The sequence below is a fragment of the Lepus europaeus genome, chromosome 5 (genome assembly GCF_033115175.1).
Source record: "Lepus europaeus isolate LE1 chromosome 5, mLepTim1.pri, whole genome shotgun sequence".
NCBI classification, from domain to species: Eukaryota; Metazoa; Chordata; class Mammalia; order Lagomorpha; family Leporidae; genus Lepus; species Lepus europaeus.
In genome coordinates this window covers 19,303,764-19,322,173 of record NC_084831.1, presented here as the reverse complement: position 1 = coordinate 19,322,173, position 18,410 = coordinate 19,303,764, and the positions used below count along the sequence as shown (strand labels likewise).

At 45.6% G+C, this 18,410-nt stretch overlaps 1 protein-coding gene across 6 annotated transcripts in view; it reads right to left on the bottom strand.

Annotated features, from left to right (window-relative positions):
* LOC133759540 (serine/threonine-protein kinase PDIK1L) overlaps positions 1-16,119 on the bottom strand; it is a 42,500-nt gene extending 26,381 nt beyond the window's left edge. The window contains exons 1-3 of one of the 6 annotated variants that reach the window (XM_062190683.1): positions 16,028-16,119; positions 12,381-12,682; positions 3,982-7,722 (exon numbers count right to left, since the gene is read on the bottom strand). In XM_062190683.1, coding sequence (XP_062046667.1) covers positions 6,982-7,722; positions 12,381-12,665 — 1,026 coding nt within the window. In that variant the 5' untranslated portion in view covers positions 12,666-12,682; positions 16,028-16,119 and the 3' untranslated portion in view covers positions 3,982-6,981. Of the gene's footprint in view, positions 1-3,981; positions 7,723-10,454; positions 10,928-12,380; positions 12,683-14,303; positions 14,809-15,560; positions 15,650-16,027 lie in introns of those variants that run through there. The other 5 variants (XM_062190676.1, XM_062190677.1, XR_009865901.1 and 2 more) reach the window with 5 other exon arrangements.
* Between the last annotated feature and the right edge of the window lie 2,291 nt (positions 16,120-18,410).

Genomic DNA, 18,410 nt, shown 5'->3' with positions numbered 1-18,410 from the left:
TAAATGTCTTCAGTCCTCTTTCTGTCATAGATTGTATTTTCCTGCTTCTTTGCATCCCTGATTTTTTAAATTACTATTTTTAAAGATTTATTTATTTAATTTAGAGGCATAGTTATAGATGGAGAGAGGGAGAGGGAGAGACAGAGAGGTCTTCCATCTGCTGGTTCACTCCCCAAATGGCTGCAATGGCTGGAGCTGGGCTGATCTGAAGCCAAGAGCCAGGAGCTTCTTCTGGGTCTCCCACACAGGTGTAGGGGCCCAAGCACCGGAGCCATTTTCCACTGCTTCCCCAGACCATCAGCAGGGAGCTGGATCAGAAGTGGAGCAGCACATATAGGATGCTGGTGCTGCAGGCAGAAATTTAACCCACTACACTACAGTGCCAGCCCCTAAACCTTAGGTTTTTAGAGCACTTTAGATTTACAACAAAATTGCATTGAAATTACAGAGAATTCCGCTCTACTCCTGTCCCCACCAATGTTCACTTCTGATCCAGCTCCCTGCTAATGTGCCTGGTAAAGCAGTGGAGGATGGCCCAAGTATCTGGGCCCCTGCCATGTGCGTGGGAGCCCTGGATGTTCTCTGATATGGGATGTTGGCATTGCAGGCAGCAACTTAGCTCACTGTGCCACAACGCTGGCATCTCTTTAAGTATAATTGAGCTCTGTTCTTACACATTAAGTTACTTAGAAGAAAATTATCCTTTGAAGGCTTCTTTTTAAGCTACATTAGGTAGGTTCAGAATAGCTTTCATTCTTGGCCCTGCTACTGAGACAACCCTGGTGATGCCCCGTGTATTAGAAATCTTTCCACTCTGGCTGGTGCAAGTACCAGTTATTCTCAGCCCTGCGTGAGCTCCAAGGATTGGTCTTCCTAATCCTGCCAGGTGATCTTTCCTGCTTTCAGGTCAGGGAGTTCCCTCCCGAGTAAGTACTCATTACACGCAGCTGGTATCTTAAAGAAAGCTTCCTGCAAGTGTCTGCTGCCTTTCCTGGTTCCTCTCTCTCGCTGATATCTACCTCGTGAACTGTGGCTTCTCAACTCAGGGCGACTGCTGGGCTCCTCCCCTCCTTCCCGCAGCAGCCTGAAGATTCTCAGAGCTAAGTGGAGAGATCACAGGGCTCACCTCACTGGATTCTCTTCTCCCCATGTTTGGCATTCTAGTTGTTTAAGGCAGGAAGAGAAATCTAGGCCCTGTTACCCATAACGGCCAGAAGCAGTAGCTTTATCCTCTCCAGGTTAGAATTCCAAAGTGCAGCAGAGCTGAGACACTGCAGTCCACTCTAGCTCCTGGAGTTTTAGCAACTGATGCTATGCTCGACCCTTCCTTTCGCAGCTGTGCTTCTGCTGACACCTCTCAATCCCATTGCTAAACCCTCCCTGCCTTTTCCCTGAAGCTAGTGGAGCGCGTGTGTCATTCGAGTATCTGGTACTTACTAGTACTCCCCTAGTTTCGAGGCATGGTAGTCTGTCAGAGAGACAGCAGACATCCTGAGTTACTATAGGTCATATTATCAACCAAGACAGAGGAAAGAAAACTGAGCGAAGGGGATTGTTACTTAAGAACTATACTTGTGGAGGGGTGCAGGGCAGAGACAAGTGGGATATAACTGTAATGGAATATATTTAGCTAGTAATTGTGGTAAAAATGTGTGTCAAGTTAAATAATGAACAAATGAGACTGCCATCTATCTATAGTCCGAATTATCAGTAATGGCCACTCAGAATCTTTTCAGGCAAGTCCTCCTCGGGGAATAGGAAGTAATGACCTATGTTGAGCAGGCCATGCCTTTCCATGTGCACCTGCTCCTTCCAGAGCATCTTGACACTTTGAACATGTGAGAAACTATGGGTTTGAGAGCTCAGAGAACTCACAACAGTCACACCATTGGTAAAAGGAAGGTAAGGGTCTGATTTCAAAATCTGCTCCCTTCCCCTCTGCCTCTGCCAACAGCTGCCACAACACTCTCCAGTCTCAATGTGTATTTTTTAAAAATGAAGTTTTTATTCAAGTACAACATATCTAGGGAAAAGTGTGAACATTTAAAGTACAGCTTGATGAATTTTCACACAGTAAACATACCTGTCTAACCAGCAGATGGATCCAAAAGCAAAGCAACATCAGTCTCTAGAAGTCGCACGCATGGCCTGCTTTGACTTAGGTACTGTGGCAAAGCAAGCTATAAGCTGCCACCTGCAACACTGGCATCCTAGATCAGAGCACGTTTTGAGTCTGTTTCTCTGCTTCCAGTCCAGCTCCCTATTAATGTGCTTCAGAAAGCAGCAGCAGATGGCCCAAGTACTTTGGCTCAAGCAAGCCACATGGAAGACCTGGATGGAGCTCCAGGCTCCTGGCTTCAGCCTGGCTGTCATTGCTATTTAGGGAGTGAACCAGCAGATAGAAGATCTTAGTCTCTCTCTTTCCAATAAAAATAAAAAAATCTTAAAAAATATATATATATATCAGCTCTGTTCTAGCAAAGCCTGTGTTGTTCCCACCACAGCACAGTGCCTTTGGTAATATCAAGTTGCCTAACTTCTGCTCAGAACACACCAAGTTTGAAATGCCAGGCTGAACAGGAAATGAAAGAGTGAAGTGGAAGTCAAAAGCCCTGGCTTTTTTTTTTTTTTTTCCCAATTCCCTTCTAACCAATGAAAACTCCTTACAAAGGTGAAAGTACTGCCTTTAAAAGTCGCACTTTGCCTTCCGAGGTGCCCTGTAGGTAGGCGTTACTATCCAACCACAAACCAACTGCATGTTATTACATTGCACTTTGGAGGACGTCTATGATTGGTCGGCCAAGAAAGCAACATTTGAATTTAAAGAAAAAAACCAAAACAACCAAGGGTTACTTCAGTGAGAAAGATAAAGCTGTGTTGGTAGGGAAACCTCCAACTGGAGTCAGAGATTAGGCACTAAAACTCTGTCCTATGGTAAAACCATTATCTTTACCACAATAACTGGTGTTATTACTGTTAAATTTGTTCATCAAGAAATCAGACCTTATTTTAAATAAAATATATTTAAATAAAAGATATATGAAAAGATGTAAAAACATGTGAATGTGCTTTGCAAACTTCAAATAATTAAAAAATGCTAGTAAATATAGTTTAAAAGCCAATTTGTCAAAAATCCCTTAAATGGAAAGCAAAATTTGCCTGTCTACAAAGGCAGTACCAGGAGGTGGCCATGACCAAAGTAGCCACAACTTGTGATACCTCCTTCCCTGTCTTGAGATCACAGTTAGTGTACCTGTCTTCTATGCACCCCTCTGCTATTGCATTGGGCCACTAAGTACCCAGAAAAAGAAAAGGAGGGGCTGGCACTGTGGCACAGCAAGTTAAGACAATGTCTATAGTGCCAGCATCCCATATGGGCACTGGTTCAAGTCCAGTCTGCTCTGCTTCTCATCCAGCTCCCTACTAATGCATCTGGGAAAGCACTGGAAGATGCCCCAAGTCCTTGGGCCTCTATACCCACATGGGAGACCTGGAATAAGCTCCTGGCTTCACACTGGCCCAGCTCTGGCTGTTTCGGCCATTTGGGGAGTGAACTAGTGAATGGAAGATCTCTCCCTGTCTGTCCTCTCTAATCCTGACTTTCAAATAAATAAATCTTAAATTAAAAAAAAAAAGGCAAAAGTCAGCATCTGACTTTTTTGTAGGAAAAACAAAACTATGGTCTCACATTATAGACTGAAAAACAACATCTTCTTAGTACAGTTAGTAGCATCATGCTGAGCCTGTGATGTATATTCAGCTGATAATTGAGATCAAATCACCTCAGGCAATTCAAGTTCTAGTACACAAAACAAACACCAAGGTAGGGCACATTAAAATTCTAAGGAACTTGAAATGCTGAACTTCTGTAACTCAAACATCTTTTTCTCAGCAACAGCTTCTATTTTCGTAAAGTATCATTTAGTAGGTAAATGTGAAAAATACCTTGTTTCAAATTTTAGACCCTCTATTTTATTCTCATGAAATAAAATACTACAGGACTACTCACAGAGCCACCAAAGCAGCAATATAGAATTTTCAGGGTTCTTTTTGTTGAAACTCACTTTATTAAAAAAAAAAAAAAACTGTCATGAACAATAAATTACAATCATTTCCCCCTTTATAAATTCTTCATAAAATATATTTGACAATTTTAAAAGAAAATTTCAAAAGTTGCTTTCATTTCTGAAGTGCTGATGACTTATTTTTTGACCATTTTGTCATGCTGGTGAATTATTTTGTAGCTGCTACAATAGTTTGATTGATAACATTTTACAATTAAAAACAACAACAACAATAACAAAAAAACAGACCAGCAGAAAGAACTATTCTGTGTGCTATTTATCTGACACATAACACTTCATCATAATGACAAAGCATCCCTTAGCACCAAAAATCTACAGGAACCCCATCTTTCTAAGTGACGACTAGTGCAAAATAACATTCTAGGAACTAACTGTACAACCCCATATTTCAACTGGCCACAGCTGCCTATAAGCTATTTGAAATATTTGGTCTTTTTTTTTTTTCAATTAAGACAAATTTCATAAAATACCATAAACCATGGCAAGAGACTCTATGAGGAATAATTGTTTATTGAGTACCTATTATGGGCAAGGCACTGTGAACAAATTCTTACTTTCATTTTTCCTCTAGTGAATACCCAGGAATTTCCCAACTATTGATAATAATCTTCTATTTCTTACTCTTGGTTGGAAAATGCCTGTGGCTAAATGCCACTTTTTAATTATTGTTTTATCAACTAACCATTAGTGCTGAGCACACATTAGGTACTTAATAAATACCTCTGACAAAAAGAAGAAAAATAATTTACTATCATTTTGTTTGGTGTCTAGGCTACTTTAGAATATAAGGATTTGAGAAAATTCCAGAAGAAACTTCCTGATCACCTCATACTCTTACCCCCAATGAAAGAATTCCATTTCACAGGCAAAATCTTTTAAAATAAAAGATAATTATTAACAATTTTACAGGAAAGACGACTTAAAACTATGTACTGAGGAAACCATTATTCCAAGAACACAGATATCTGAGGGACAAAAGGGGCCCTGGCAATACCAACTATGACTCTACTGAGTGCCATGTTACTGATAGTTTTCTTACTTTCAGTACCTCAATCTCCTTGAATATCTCCGTGTTAAGTCAATTTTGTGGTCCTGAGAGCCAATTACCATGAAGTTCCAGTGTATTGCCACCCCTAATTTCCAAAAGCATTCTTCCACTTAATAGCTTGAAAGAGATGCTAAATTTTATGATTTTTTTTTTCATTTTAGGAGGCTTTATTTCAAAAAAATCCCTTAGTCTAAATTTTAAACTTCCAGATCAAGTAACACATAGTCCAGAAATTTTACATGCCCAGTGTTTTTATGTTTTACCTTTTATTATCTAAACACATTTTAAATAGGGGAAAATGATAGAAATATTCTAGAAGTTGTGTAAGTTCAAAAAAGTTGTGATTATGCAAACTATTGATAATTTCAATATTCTAACACTATTTTGTTTGACTTTTGACCAGAGTCTAGTGCTTTATAAAGAATAACCTAGGTACAATGTTAAATTTAACCTTAAAGGCTAATGTTCTGCGTGAGGAAGGCATTCTTTCCTTAGATTTTTAACTCTCTGCAATTACAGGAAAACAGGAGGCAACCACAGAGTTAAAATTCAACTGACTTCAAGAGGAATAATGGTTTGTTTGGTTTTTGACATAGATACACCAAGTCATTACATTAAAAAATAGTTGATGCTACAATATTTTATCCATTTACAAAATGCTAGAGGTTTTACCTCTCGCCCAGAAACCAGTGGTCAACACTTAAGACAACCATATCACCGCCATTACTATCTCAAATTAGACAAAAGAAAAATAGCATCAGTGCCAGAATGAAAGGAACTCCAGTGATTTAACAAGGGACAGGCAATGTGAGGGTAGAGCTCTTCTGGTTTCTTCAACTTTATAGAGGATTAGATAGTCTTGAAACCAAAATTTAATGTATCAAGTATTATAGTTCAGATATATATTACTGTTCAAAGTTTTCAGAAACAGAAGAATCTTGTGTTCAGATCTGTTCCAGATTGTAGATGCTCAAGTGCAGACATGTCCCAACGCAGTGGTTTTATTAGATACATGAACACTCAGTTACCTAAAGAAGGTATGACTGAGTCATCAACGTCCTCGCCTACCTGCTACCTAGGATTGCATCACTACCTGAACTCCTGCAGCTACTGGGCACGAGAGAGCTTAAAGACACCTCAATATCTCTGGATCGCTTAATTTCTTTTATGTCTAATAACGTTAGTTTTAGACCCGCCAAAATGAAGCTGTATGATATTACAAAAATTAAAAAAAAAAAACTTAGCATGATTTCATTAGAGGGAGGGGACAGGGTAGGAAGGTAAGGGAAGGTTTATTTTTCCATCACTGATTTCACCAGCAAATCTAAAAAACCCAAACCTACATCAAATAATTTAAACAGAAGTGGCATTTCTTCATATGGAATGCAAAATGCACACATTCACATACTCACATATACATAAATATCTACATATATGTTTCCTTTACAAAGCTTCAAAGGCTGCATTACCAGCATGCACACCTCTACCTCCATGGAAATTCCTAATACTGACGAGGAATGTCTAAAATACTCAGAGACATGTTTCCAGGAAACTGGACTCTCTTCTCTTCTTGGCTCTTAAGAGAATTTTCCTGCCAAACTTCTACCAATGATCACTAAAAAAAATTTACACCCACATTGGTAATACACATTTAAAACATACTAATAAAATGGCCAGCTTGGATTTAAGAAAAATGAGGGGAAAAAAAAAAACAAAAAACCACCTCACAATAAAACCTAAACCCTTAGAAGGTGGAGTTCAGTTTTTGTGTTCTTTTTCAGCCACATAATGTTGCATCACTGTTAAAACAGAAGCAGCATATCATCCGAGATATTTGCAAATAATATGTCACGTTTCCCAGCTGCTATCTTTAAATGCAATTTGTACTAATCTGAGTTCTAGTTCAAAAGCATCTGGACGATCCTGAGGGTTTGCGGCCAGCATTTCCTTAATGAGTTGCTTCATTCGCCCATTCATAGACTTTTTCTTCACAGGAATGAGAAGTTCCATTTTGGGATTTTCCAGGAGTGCCTCCCCAACAGGCACAATCTCGGTCCCTTGTTTCACATAACTCCCCAAGAGTTCCTTCTTTGTCTCTGTGTCTATGAATGTGATCCTTTCCAACATGGCCCAGATGATAATCCCCAGGGCAAAGATGTCAGCTTTCGCTGTGTAATGTCCTTCCCATACTTCAGGAGCCATGTAGAAATCTGTCCCACATGCTGTGGAAAGGAAACACTTGTTTACGCTGACAGGTTCTTCTGGGTTTTGCCCAGAGGCTGAACAAACTTTACTCAGACCAAAATCGGCCACTTTCAGTGTGGGTTCCAAGTCACTCGTATCCAACCTGCTCTGAGAAATTAGGATGTTATCTGGCTTAAGATCTCGGTGGATGATCTGGTTTTTATGCAAGAAAGCCAGGGCACTGCTCAGCTGAAGCATGAAGCTGGTGTTAGTTTTACGATTGGGTTTCCTGGACAAAAGATACTCATTCATATCTCCTCCATCACAAAAATCCATCACAAACCACAAATAATAGGCGCTTCTGGGATCAAAGGCAATCTCTCCTTTTAATGAAGTCTCTACAAGCTACAAAAGGGGGAAAAAAAAAGATTATAATCAACTACACCAGTTACCCAATTTAGTTACAGAAGAAGAGTAACTGATCAAAGGTTAAGTCTGCTCTAGTTTTAAGTGGAACCTCCAGGAATATATTATCTGGCCAGTGCTTTCATACGTGCATTTTAATTTCAAACTACTACCTCATCCCTAATGAATATATACCAAATCTCTAAGCCTAGAAGTAAAGTTTTATTTAAAAATAGTTTTATTTGGAAAAGTGTCCAACTGAATGTACCTGTGTCAACGGAGCTAAACTGTCATGCACGTAGCTCACAGCTTCATGAAAAGATCAAAATATGGGCAGACAGTGCTTTCTAAGTATCTGTTGTATTTGTTCTATTTCAATTGACTAGAAAAAACTGAATTGTTCTTGAAGAGTGAGTGAACTGATAATTTCACATTTAAATTTACTAGTACTTCCTCTTGCCATTTTTGCTGGGGGGGGGGGAGCCAGGCAGAAGCTAAGAGCACCCCCTCTAGTTTATCTCCCCCCCACAGCAGGCAGCAGGAATTACAATGGTTTGTGGAAGTCTATTTCGATGTATTTTCCTTGTTGCATGTGTTTTCCAGTGAGACAGAGAAAAAAATGAAAGAGTAGAAAGGTATAGATCACATAATTATTTACGGGGGACACTGCCACTAAATATGCTTTTCTTTTGTCTTCACCCTCAAAAGCAAACTTCCTAATAGCTTTGGCATTGTAGAGTCCCAGCATTCAAAGATTGGTAAATATTTTAGGTTTGACAAGCTACGTCAGCTCTCTGTCCCATATTATTCTTCCATTTTAAGAAGTCTAGTTTAACTATCCAAACCACGGGCTTCCAGCTGGAAGCTAAGGAAATACAGTGGCCTAGAGGATGTCAGCCATTGGTTCTTTTGCCTAAGTCTCCCAAAGGCTTCCCTGTTCTCTTAGAATACAGTCTCAACTCTAACATAAGCTAGGAGGCCTCATGTACTCTGATAGATAACTCTCCCTGCCCACTATTTTTCTTTTCTTTCAATCTTTAAAATATTTCATTTTTTTGATTCAAGACCTTTGTACCTTTTTTTTCTGCTTGGGAAGTTTTCCTTACTCACTGATCTGGCCAATGATGCTACTGCTTCTTTTTTTAATATTTTATTTATTTGAAAGGCAGAGTTACAGAGAAAGAGAGGGAGGGAGAGACATACAAAGAGGTCTCCCATCTGCTGGTTCACTGCCCAAATGGCAGCAACAGCCAGGACTGGGCAAAGCTGAAGCCAGTAGCTTCTTCTGGATCTCTCATGTGGGTGCAGGGGCATCCTCCACTGCTTCCCCAGGCACATTAGTAGAGAGCCGGATGAGAAGTAGAGCAGCTGGAAAGCGAACCAGCGCCCATATGGGATGCTGCTGCTACAGGCAGCAGCTTAACCTGCTATACCACAGTACTGGTCCCTAGCTAATGCCTCTTCACCCTACAAATTTTAGTTTAAAAACTTGGTAATTCTTTTAAAAAACATTTATTTGAAATGAAGAGTGAGACACATACACAGAGAAAGAGAATTAGAAAGAGGGGGGGCAGCACTATGGTGCAGCAGGTTAAAGCCCTAGCCTGCGACACCAGTATCCCTTATGAGCACCAGTTCCAGTCCCGGCTGCTCCACTTCTGATCCACCTCCCTGCTGGTGCACCTGAGAAAGCAGAGGATAGCCCAGGTGCTTGGGTCCCTGCCACCCATGTGGGAGACCCAGATGAAGCTCTAGGATCCTGGGTTCAGCCTGGCCTAGCCCTGGCTGTTGTGGCCATTTGGGGATTATACCAGCAGATAGACGATCTCTCTGTCTCTCCCTCTCCCTGTGTCACCCTGCTTTTCAAATAAATAAATAAATCTTAGACAATAAAAAGAACCTAGTATTGTCAGGTTTCTTTTTATATGTTCCTATGCCATCCTCTACTTCTCATCCATGACACTTTATCACATTGAGTTTTATGCATGACATTGTGTCATCTGCTAATTATTTTGTTTTCTTTTAGGTGAGGCTTTTAGGTATCAGGAACTGATTTAATGATTCCAAATGAGAACAAAGAAAAAGATATCTGGAAAAACATGGAAGAAAATTAAAATTTGTATAGAGAATGGAGAAGACCATGCATAGGGACTCTGGTCACAATATACCTGTTGTCTTTACTAGATGTGAACTCAGACAAGGCACCTGATAATGTGTTCATGAAAGTCTGGTCAACTAAAGAAGTCTGCAGAAAAGATAATTTTAATACCTGCATCTATTACTGAATACTTCTTACGTGTCAAGCATTAGTTTTGTATCATCTTTAAGTCTGACAACTTCCCTGGAGGGTTGAAATCATTATTCGTATTTTACATACATTCGGCTTAGTGGTTAAGAAGAAGTTGGATCAACTGCATCCTATGTTAGAGTCCCTGGGTTCAAGTTCTGGCTCTGCTCCAGCCTTCTGCTAATGGATACTCTGGGAAGCATCAGTTATGACTCAGGCGACTTAACAGCTGTGCCAATATGCCTACACCTCACACATGGCTTTATCAGGCTTTTAAAAAGATGTTTCAGATACAAAAACCCCTGAGTCAAGTTACTTCTTAAAACCTTGAAAGACCAGCTAATGTCCAGTTACTGTATGTGTGTGTATATATATATATATATATATATATAAAATGGTTGCTGGACCTGTAATCAATATTAAGTTTAAATGTTTAAATGTCTGCTTTGTTGGTTCAAGAATTTATGCATCTTAGTCTGCAAGGCTCAGTAACAGTCTATTTTTAAGAGTAAAAATCAGTGCAACTTACAAAATAAGCACTTTGTATATAAAGTGCTTAAATAAAGTGAATAAAGGCTTAATGTGTTTTATATTCCCTGTCTTAAGAAAGAAAATGTCCGTGCATGCAGTGCTAAGCTATAAATTAAGATTGATATTTGTTCACCATACAACGAAACTTGCAAGTTTCTCTTTTTAAAAGATGTATTTATTTATTTATTTGAAAGGCAGAGTTACAGAGACAGAGGAGAGACAGAGATCTTCCATCCGCTGGTTCACTCCCCAAGTGGCTGCAACGGCCAGGGCTGTGCCAGGCCAGAAGCCAGTAGCTAGGAGCTTCATCCGGGTTTCCCACGTGGGTGCAGGGGCCCAAGTACTCAGGCTATCTTCTGCTGCTTTCCCAGGCGCAATAGCAGGGACCTGGATTGGAAGTGGAGCAGCCAGGACTCAAACCTGTGCCCATACAAGATGCTGGCATTGCAGGCAGTGGCTTAACGCCGGCCCTGAAACTTGCAAGTTTCCAATAACACATTTTTTTCTTTGTTGTTCTTAGTCCAAAAACTTTTGTTCTTTTAAATGGTAAAGTCTGATTTAATTCTGAACTTAGAGACATTCAAGAAAAAGTTGTTTCCAAGAACAACTGTTCCTTTGGCCTTTAGATACGTTTTTCTTTTTTCTTTTATATATATTTTAATGTTTATTTAGTTATTTTCGCCTACTTGAAAGGCAAGGAGAGAGAGAGAGACAAAGAGAGAGAGATATTATATCTGCTGTTTCATTCCCCAAATGCTTGCAACAGCCAGGGCTGTGCCAGGCCAAAGCCAGGAGCCTGGAAGTCCACGTGTGTCTCCCTTGTGGACGGCAGAGGCCCAAGCACTTGAACCTTCATCTGATGCTTCTAGGATGAATTAGTAAGAAGCTAAATCCAAAGTTGAGTCTCCCAGACTTGAACCAGAACTCCTGTATGGCATCCCATGCAGTGGCTTAATCTACTATACCACAATGCCCACTCCTCACCAGCTAAGTCTTAAGTATCTTTTATATACAGAGAAAATAGAGCCATTAGAGATTTTGATTTGTTTCTTCCACACTTCCTCTTCATGGCCAGAAAAGAGTAATTTGGGAGTTAAGATAGCAAAAGCTTTAGCTGTTGGATATCCTTGGGTTTAGATCCCAATTCTGACACTTGGAAGCAAATATGACTTTGGATAAATTAATTACCTATTCTAAGCTTCAGTTTCTTTATTCATCATTTAGTTAATAATAGTACTTTTTTCATAGGATTGTTTTAAACTGCCTTTAAAATACTCAGCACAGAGTATGGAATCAAGTAGAGGCCCAAATGTTAGCTACTGGCACTATTAATAACATCCAGGTGCTATCTATGTAACAAGAAAATTAACTGGAATTATTTGTTAATTAAGAAACCACATAGCCCTCTAAAACAGTAAGGGCTTATGTTCAAGTCATTGATTTATAAAAGAGATGCTCATTACCTATGGGTGCTCCTATTGGTTGTGGAGTTCTCCTTTTCTTCTATCATCAGTTCCAAAACAAAAGGATTTCCAAGAAGTGAACTTATTAGACTAGTCTCAGGCACTTCTCTAGGTCCTATCTTGCCCCATTTCTATAAAGACTGGCAGGTTCCAAGGCACAACAGGTGGCCAGTGTTATTTTTAGATCTGTGCATCACAAGCTTAAATAAAACCTTATTTTAAGCAAACATCTACTCAAATCTTGGCAGATCCCTACTCTGAAGCAGAAAACACCTGTACTTAAAGGGAGATGTTCACCTGACCCTTTCACTCCTCTTCCTGATGACAAATGTTAGTTATGCTCAAATCATGTCTGTTTCCCATTCAGTGACACGTACCTGTAAATAAAGGGAAGAATTAGAGCCATGGGACATCTTCTGCACCATCCCATCTTTCTGTAGGATGCACTCCTCCAAGTGAATCACATTTGGATGTTGGCTCTTGATGCTGCTTAGCGCCCAGAACTCACGAAGAGCCAGTTCAACATTTTCAGGTGCATGGCATCGAATTTTCTTCACTGCCACCCGAGCAGAGGTCTTTCTGATGACTGCTTCATACACGACACCGTAACTGCCTCGGCCTACCTCCCGTATTAGATCGTACTTTGGCTGGCTACTCACCATCTTCGAGGCCGAGGTTTCTGAAAAAAAAAAAAAAAATAATAATAATAAATAAAATAAAATAAAATTTTTTGAAATGAGGTACATCTACTGGCTTCTATTTTTTTCCTCTTTTTTTTTTTTTTTTTTTTTTTTTTTTTTTTTTTTGACAGGCAGAGTGGACAGTGAGAGAGAGAGAGAGACAGAGAGAAAGGCTTTCCTTTTTGCCATCGGTTCACCCTCCAATGGCCGCCGCGGTTGGCGCGCTGCGGCCGGCGCACCGAGCTGATCCGATGGCAGGAGCCAGGTGCTTCTCCTGGTCTCCCATGGGGTGCAGGGCCCAAGGACCTGGGCCATCCTCCACTGCACTCCCTGGCCACAGCAGAGAGCTGGCCTGGAAGAGGAGCAACCGGGACAGGATCGGTGCCCCGACCGGGACTAGAACCCGGTGTGCCGGCGCCGCAAGGCGGAGGATTAGCCTGTTGAGCCACGGCGCCGGCCTATTTTTTTCCTCTTATGTATTATTCAGTTGTCTGTCTCTTTGTCTGCAGTGTCTGAATGATATTTACATATACCTTGGGCAAATATAATTTTAATAATACTAAAGCTAACAATTATACAGTACTTACCAGTAACAAGAACTGTTTCAAGCACTTTATAATATTAAAATCACTTAATTCTCATAATTTTAGCAGGTACTAGTATGGTCATTTTGGAGATGAATAAACTAAAGCACAGAGAGGTTAAGGGACATGCCTAAGGTCAAACAGCTAGTAACTGGTAGAGTTGGGATTTGAAAGTCAGACCAGCTGGCTCAGACAGCCACAGGGTTTTTTTTTTTTTTTTTTTTTTTTTTTTTTTTTTTTTTTTTTTTTTTTTTTTTTTTTTTACAGGCAGAGTTAGAGAGAGAGAGAGAGAGAGACAGAGAGAAAGGTCTTCTTTCTGTTGGTTCACCCCTCAAATGGCCGCTATGGCCGGTGCACAGCGCCGAGCCGAAGCCAGGAGCCAGGCGCTTTCTCCTGGTCTCCCATGTAGGTGCAAGGCCCAAGCACTTGGGCCATCCTCCACTGCCCTCCTGGGCCACAGCAAAGAGCTGGCCTGGAAGAGGAGCAACAGGGACAGAATCTGGCGCCCCAATAGCCACAGTTTTAACCACTGCTGAACACTAATTCTTTTGTGAATTTCTTGAAAACATCATTGTTAAAAATAAATCCCAAAAACTCAGCATTTTTACTTACTGAACATGAAAAAGCAAACAAGGAAGCAAAATCCCAGCTCCTTGAGGCTGACTCACACATAAAAGGTCAGAAAAACAGTAAAAACAAAAAATCCTCACAGTTAGAAATATAAACACCTGGCTTGTGCTCAAGGACTGAAGTGAACCAATCAGAATGAAAATGTTTAAATGTCTTTGTGATTTAAAAGTATTTGGCCAAAGCATATATGTTCATATTTTAATTCTGCTTATTTTCTCACAAAATAAATGAAAAATATTCCTTTACAAAGAAAGTAAGCTACTTAAAAAACAGGTATCTTTTTGTTAACAATATTCAGTTCTATATTTTTTTAAAAGAGATTTTTTACTGTATTTATTTGAAAGGCAGAATGACAGAGAGAAAGGGAGAGCCAGATCTTCCATCCTGTAGTTCACTCCCCAAATACCTGCACTGGCCAGGTCAAGGCCAAGAGCCTGGAACTCCATCCAGGTATCCCATGTTGAGTGTTAGGGGCCCGATTAGTTGGATCATCACCAGCCGCCTTCCCAGGTCCATTAGCAGGAAGCTGGTTGGTAAGCAGAGTATTTGGGACTGGAACTGGTGCTCAAATATGGAATGCAGGCATGCAGGCTGCGGCTGGCCCCTAGTGCAAGGTCATTTTGTCCACCAAAACTATCTCACCTACCAAATGGGCCCTCTGACAGAGTTCTTCGGAATTCAACTTAATAAAGTGATTTAAAGGCAGAAGGAGAGTCCCTACAGGAATGCTCACGCATTGGACAGAGAAGGCACAAGCGTGCCTCCCCGCTCTGCAGAAATTCCCAAGACTCGGGAACAAATTCTCACATTTCGGTTGCCACCATGGGCAAGAAAAGTCCCGTGGGACTGCGCAGTGTCCATACCGTGCACACAGGCCCTGGAACCCGAGCACCCGGGGGCTGCGGCTCTCAGTGCCTGGGACAGCCTTCCTCACGGAAGCGGGTTCGGAGGCTGCAGGCAGTCCCACTTCTCTATTGGACAGCTGCCTTTCAAACCCCGCTGCGGCGCCTGAGCGTCTGGTTTCTGCCACGGACTCCGCGCCCCAAGTCCCCAGCAGACATCCCTTCCTGCCAGTCACCGCCCGCCGCAAGGCGGTCCCACACCTCTCGGGCTGACAGGACCCCCGTGGAAAGAGCACCTGCCCGAGTAAGGCGGAGGGAGGCGGCTCTGGATCCAAACACTCCGCGGGGATGCGGCCGGCGCGACCCCGAGCGCCCGAGGACTGCGCTTCCCGGGCTCACCCCGGCGCGGCACGCGGGCCGGCCAGGCCGTGCACCTGCCGGTGCCGGGGAAGGGCCGGCCGGGGCCAGAGGTGTTGCCGGACGCGGCGCCTCAGGCCGCGCTCATTGGCCAGGTATCAGGCCCTCCCCCTCCAAGGCCGCCACCGGACGGCAGCCTGAGGGGCTCCCCCTGAGGCCCCTCACCCCGAGGGCCAGCCCCGCCGCCGCCTCAGTTGCCCGGGGCTGAGCGCTGACGGCCCGGGCCTGGGTGGGGGCCCTGGCGGGAGAGGAGGCCGCGGCCGGGGCCGCCGGCCTGAGGGCAGGGCCTTCCCGGGGCGGGCTCCGCTGACAGGTCTGCGACAGGCCTCCCGGGGAGGGCGGCACCTGCGGGGCCGTCGGCGCTGCTGCAGGGCCTCTGTGCCACGCCGCAGGGCCAGCTTTACCTCAGGGCAGCCGCCGCCGCTTCTCTCTCTCGCGGGCTCTGCAGGCCGCCATTATCAGGCAGCTCGCGCCTCCGCCGCCGCGGCCGCCAGTCAGAGGGCGGCGCGCGCCCCCGTGGTGCGCGGACACACCCCCCGGCGCCGGCCCCGCCCCCGCCCCCAGGCCGGCCCCGCCCCCCTCCGGCTTTCCGTAGCGCGAGCCGGGCGCGCGCCCCTGCGCCTCTCCGCAGTCTGCACCGAGTCCTGCGTGCGGGAGTTGCGCGCGCTGCGGAGCGCACCACTGGAGCCCCTCCCCGCAGGGGTGGCCGGGCCCGGGCGCGCGGCGGGCACCCACGCCCGGGCTCGCTCGCCGGGCCGCGGCAGAGGGCGCGGACCGCCCCCGGCCCCCGGAGGCTCTGCCGCGGCGGGCCCAGGGCTCAGCGGTGCGCGCGCGTCCAGCCGCGGCCTCCCCGCCCCCGCCCCGGTCCTACCGAGCCGCGGGCTGGTGTGCGGGGGTCGCCTGGAGCATCTTCTTCGTCGCGGGCCCAGGATGCCTGCAGGACGCGGAGCACTGCGGCGAGCCCGCGAGGAGGCGCGGCCCGAGCTGGGAGGCCTGGCGTCCGCCCCGCCGGCGGAGAGGCTGCACCTTTTGTCCGAGCCACTGAGCCAGGACTGCGGGCGCTGCAGCTGCCGGGGCGGCGGTGCGGGGCTGGGTGCGATCCTCTGGGAGACGCCGTCCCCTGCCCCGCCGCGCGGTGGTATCTCCCTTAAAGAAGCCGGCGCCTCATTGTTCTCAGGCCGCGGGGAGTCGGGGCGCCCTGCCCGGCGCGGGCAGCCGGGGCCTGCGGCGTCCGCTGTGTCCGGAGTGCTCCCGCTGGAGCGGGCCGGGGTCTCGCCGGGAGGGCGCGCGGGCCCAGCCAGACAGGCCGGGGTGGATGGCGGAGGCCGCCGTCCTCTGACAGAACGGTCAGGGGAGCCGCAGCCTCCGCGGCGGGCGGGCGGGCCGGCCCGCGGCTGTCAGCGCTCGGCGGGAGCGCAGGGTCCCGCAGGCCCGGGGCCAGCCGGCCCTCCGGTGCGCCGCAGGAGCAGCGCGCATCCTCCAGGCCGCACCTGCGGCTGGCCGGCGGTGGCCGGCGCTGCGGGTGCCGGGGGAGGCCGGCTGCGGAGCGTCGCTGTGCGCCAGGGCCAGCCCGGTTCATTCATGGGCCGGCTCCCGAGAGTGGGACTGGGTTGGCTTATTTGAAAACCGGGGTGACAGAGAGAGGAGAGAGATCATGTATCCGCTGGTTCACGCCCCAGCAGTCAAGGCTCGGCTAGGAGAAAGCCGAGGGCTGGGAACTCCATCCTAGTGTTCCTGTGGGTGGCGGGGGCCCAAGGACTTGGGCTGTCTTCCCGCTGCCTTCCGGGCCCGTTAGCAGGAAGCTGGATGGGAAACAGAGCAGTCAGGACTTGAACGCTGTCTTTATAGAAATATTCTCCCAAAATCCTGACCAAACCCCGCAAGGGGAGGCTTTGTCTCCAGCTCGGTGTTTTTTGTTTGTTTGTTTTTAAGATTTATTTTATCTATTTGAAAGAGTCACAGAGGGAGGTAAAGACACACAGAAAGTCTTCCATCCATTGGTTCACTCCCCAAATGGCCACAACGGCCGGAACTGAGTGAGCCAGGAGCTTCTTCTGGGACGCCCATGTGGGTGCAGGGGCGCAAGCACTCGGGCCGTCCTCTGTTGCTTTCCCAGGTGCATTAGCAGGAAGCTGCATCAGAAGTGGAGCAGCGCCCTATGGGATGCTGGTGCTGTGGGCTGGGACTTTAACCCGCTGCACCACAGGGTGGGGCCCTGCAGCTCCAGGTCTGATGGAACAGACCTCTGCCTATTTGGCCAGAAGATACTTGCCTTGAATACCCACTCCCTTGGGATTCAAAAGCCTACTTTCCCCTAAAAAGGAAATTGCTGACCTCAGACTTGTGTCTTCAGTGCCAGCTAAGCATGATTTTTTAGCAGTTGGCTGTGAGTACTGATGTCAGCAAGACTTGTTTCTCCACGCTGGAAACTGGAGGGAAAATAGAGAAGGCTCTGTGTGGACAGCTGCCTGCCTGCTGTTTGTTTTCTATTATTTGAAAGACAGAGCGACAGAAATCTCTCCCCGCAAATGCCCGCACTAGTCAGGTGTGGGCCAGACTGAAACCGGCAGCCTGGAATTAATCTGGGTCTCCCACACAGACGGCAGAGACCTGACCGTGGAGCCATCGCCTGCTGCCTGCCAGGGTGCACACTAGCAGAGACCTGGGATCGGGAATGGAACTGGAGCTAGAACCCAAGCACTCCAGTGTGGGACGCGGGTGTCCCAAGTGGCATCTTACCTGCTGTGCACAACGCCTGCCCCACCTGTTGGGTTATCAGAGTGGCTTTATCCTTTTGAGTCAGTCATTAAATATCGCGGGGTCCTCCCTACAGGGGCTGGCTGCAAAACAGATTGGAAATTCACTTCCTTGGGGCTGACATTGTGGTTCATATCCTGGCTGCTCCATTTCTGATCCAGCTCTCTGCTGGTGGCCTGGGAAAAGCAGCAGAGCATGGCCCGAGTCCCTGGGCCCCTGCACCCACGTGGGAGACCTAGATGAAGCTCCTGGCTTCTACCAGGCCCAGCCCTGGCCATTGTGGCCATCTGGGAGTGAACCAGCAGATGGAGGATCTCTCTCTCTCTCTCTCACTCTGATTTCAAGTAATTTTAATAAGTCTTTTTTAAAAAGTGAAAGAAAAGTTGGAAGGTAGAAGAGGGTGGTGTGTGTGAAGAAGGAAATTTACCTCCCTGCCAGGAGAGGCTGGCTGAAGTCTTTGAGGTGGGTTGGGGTCTGGGGGGCTTTGATAACTTGGG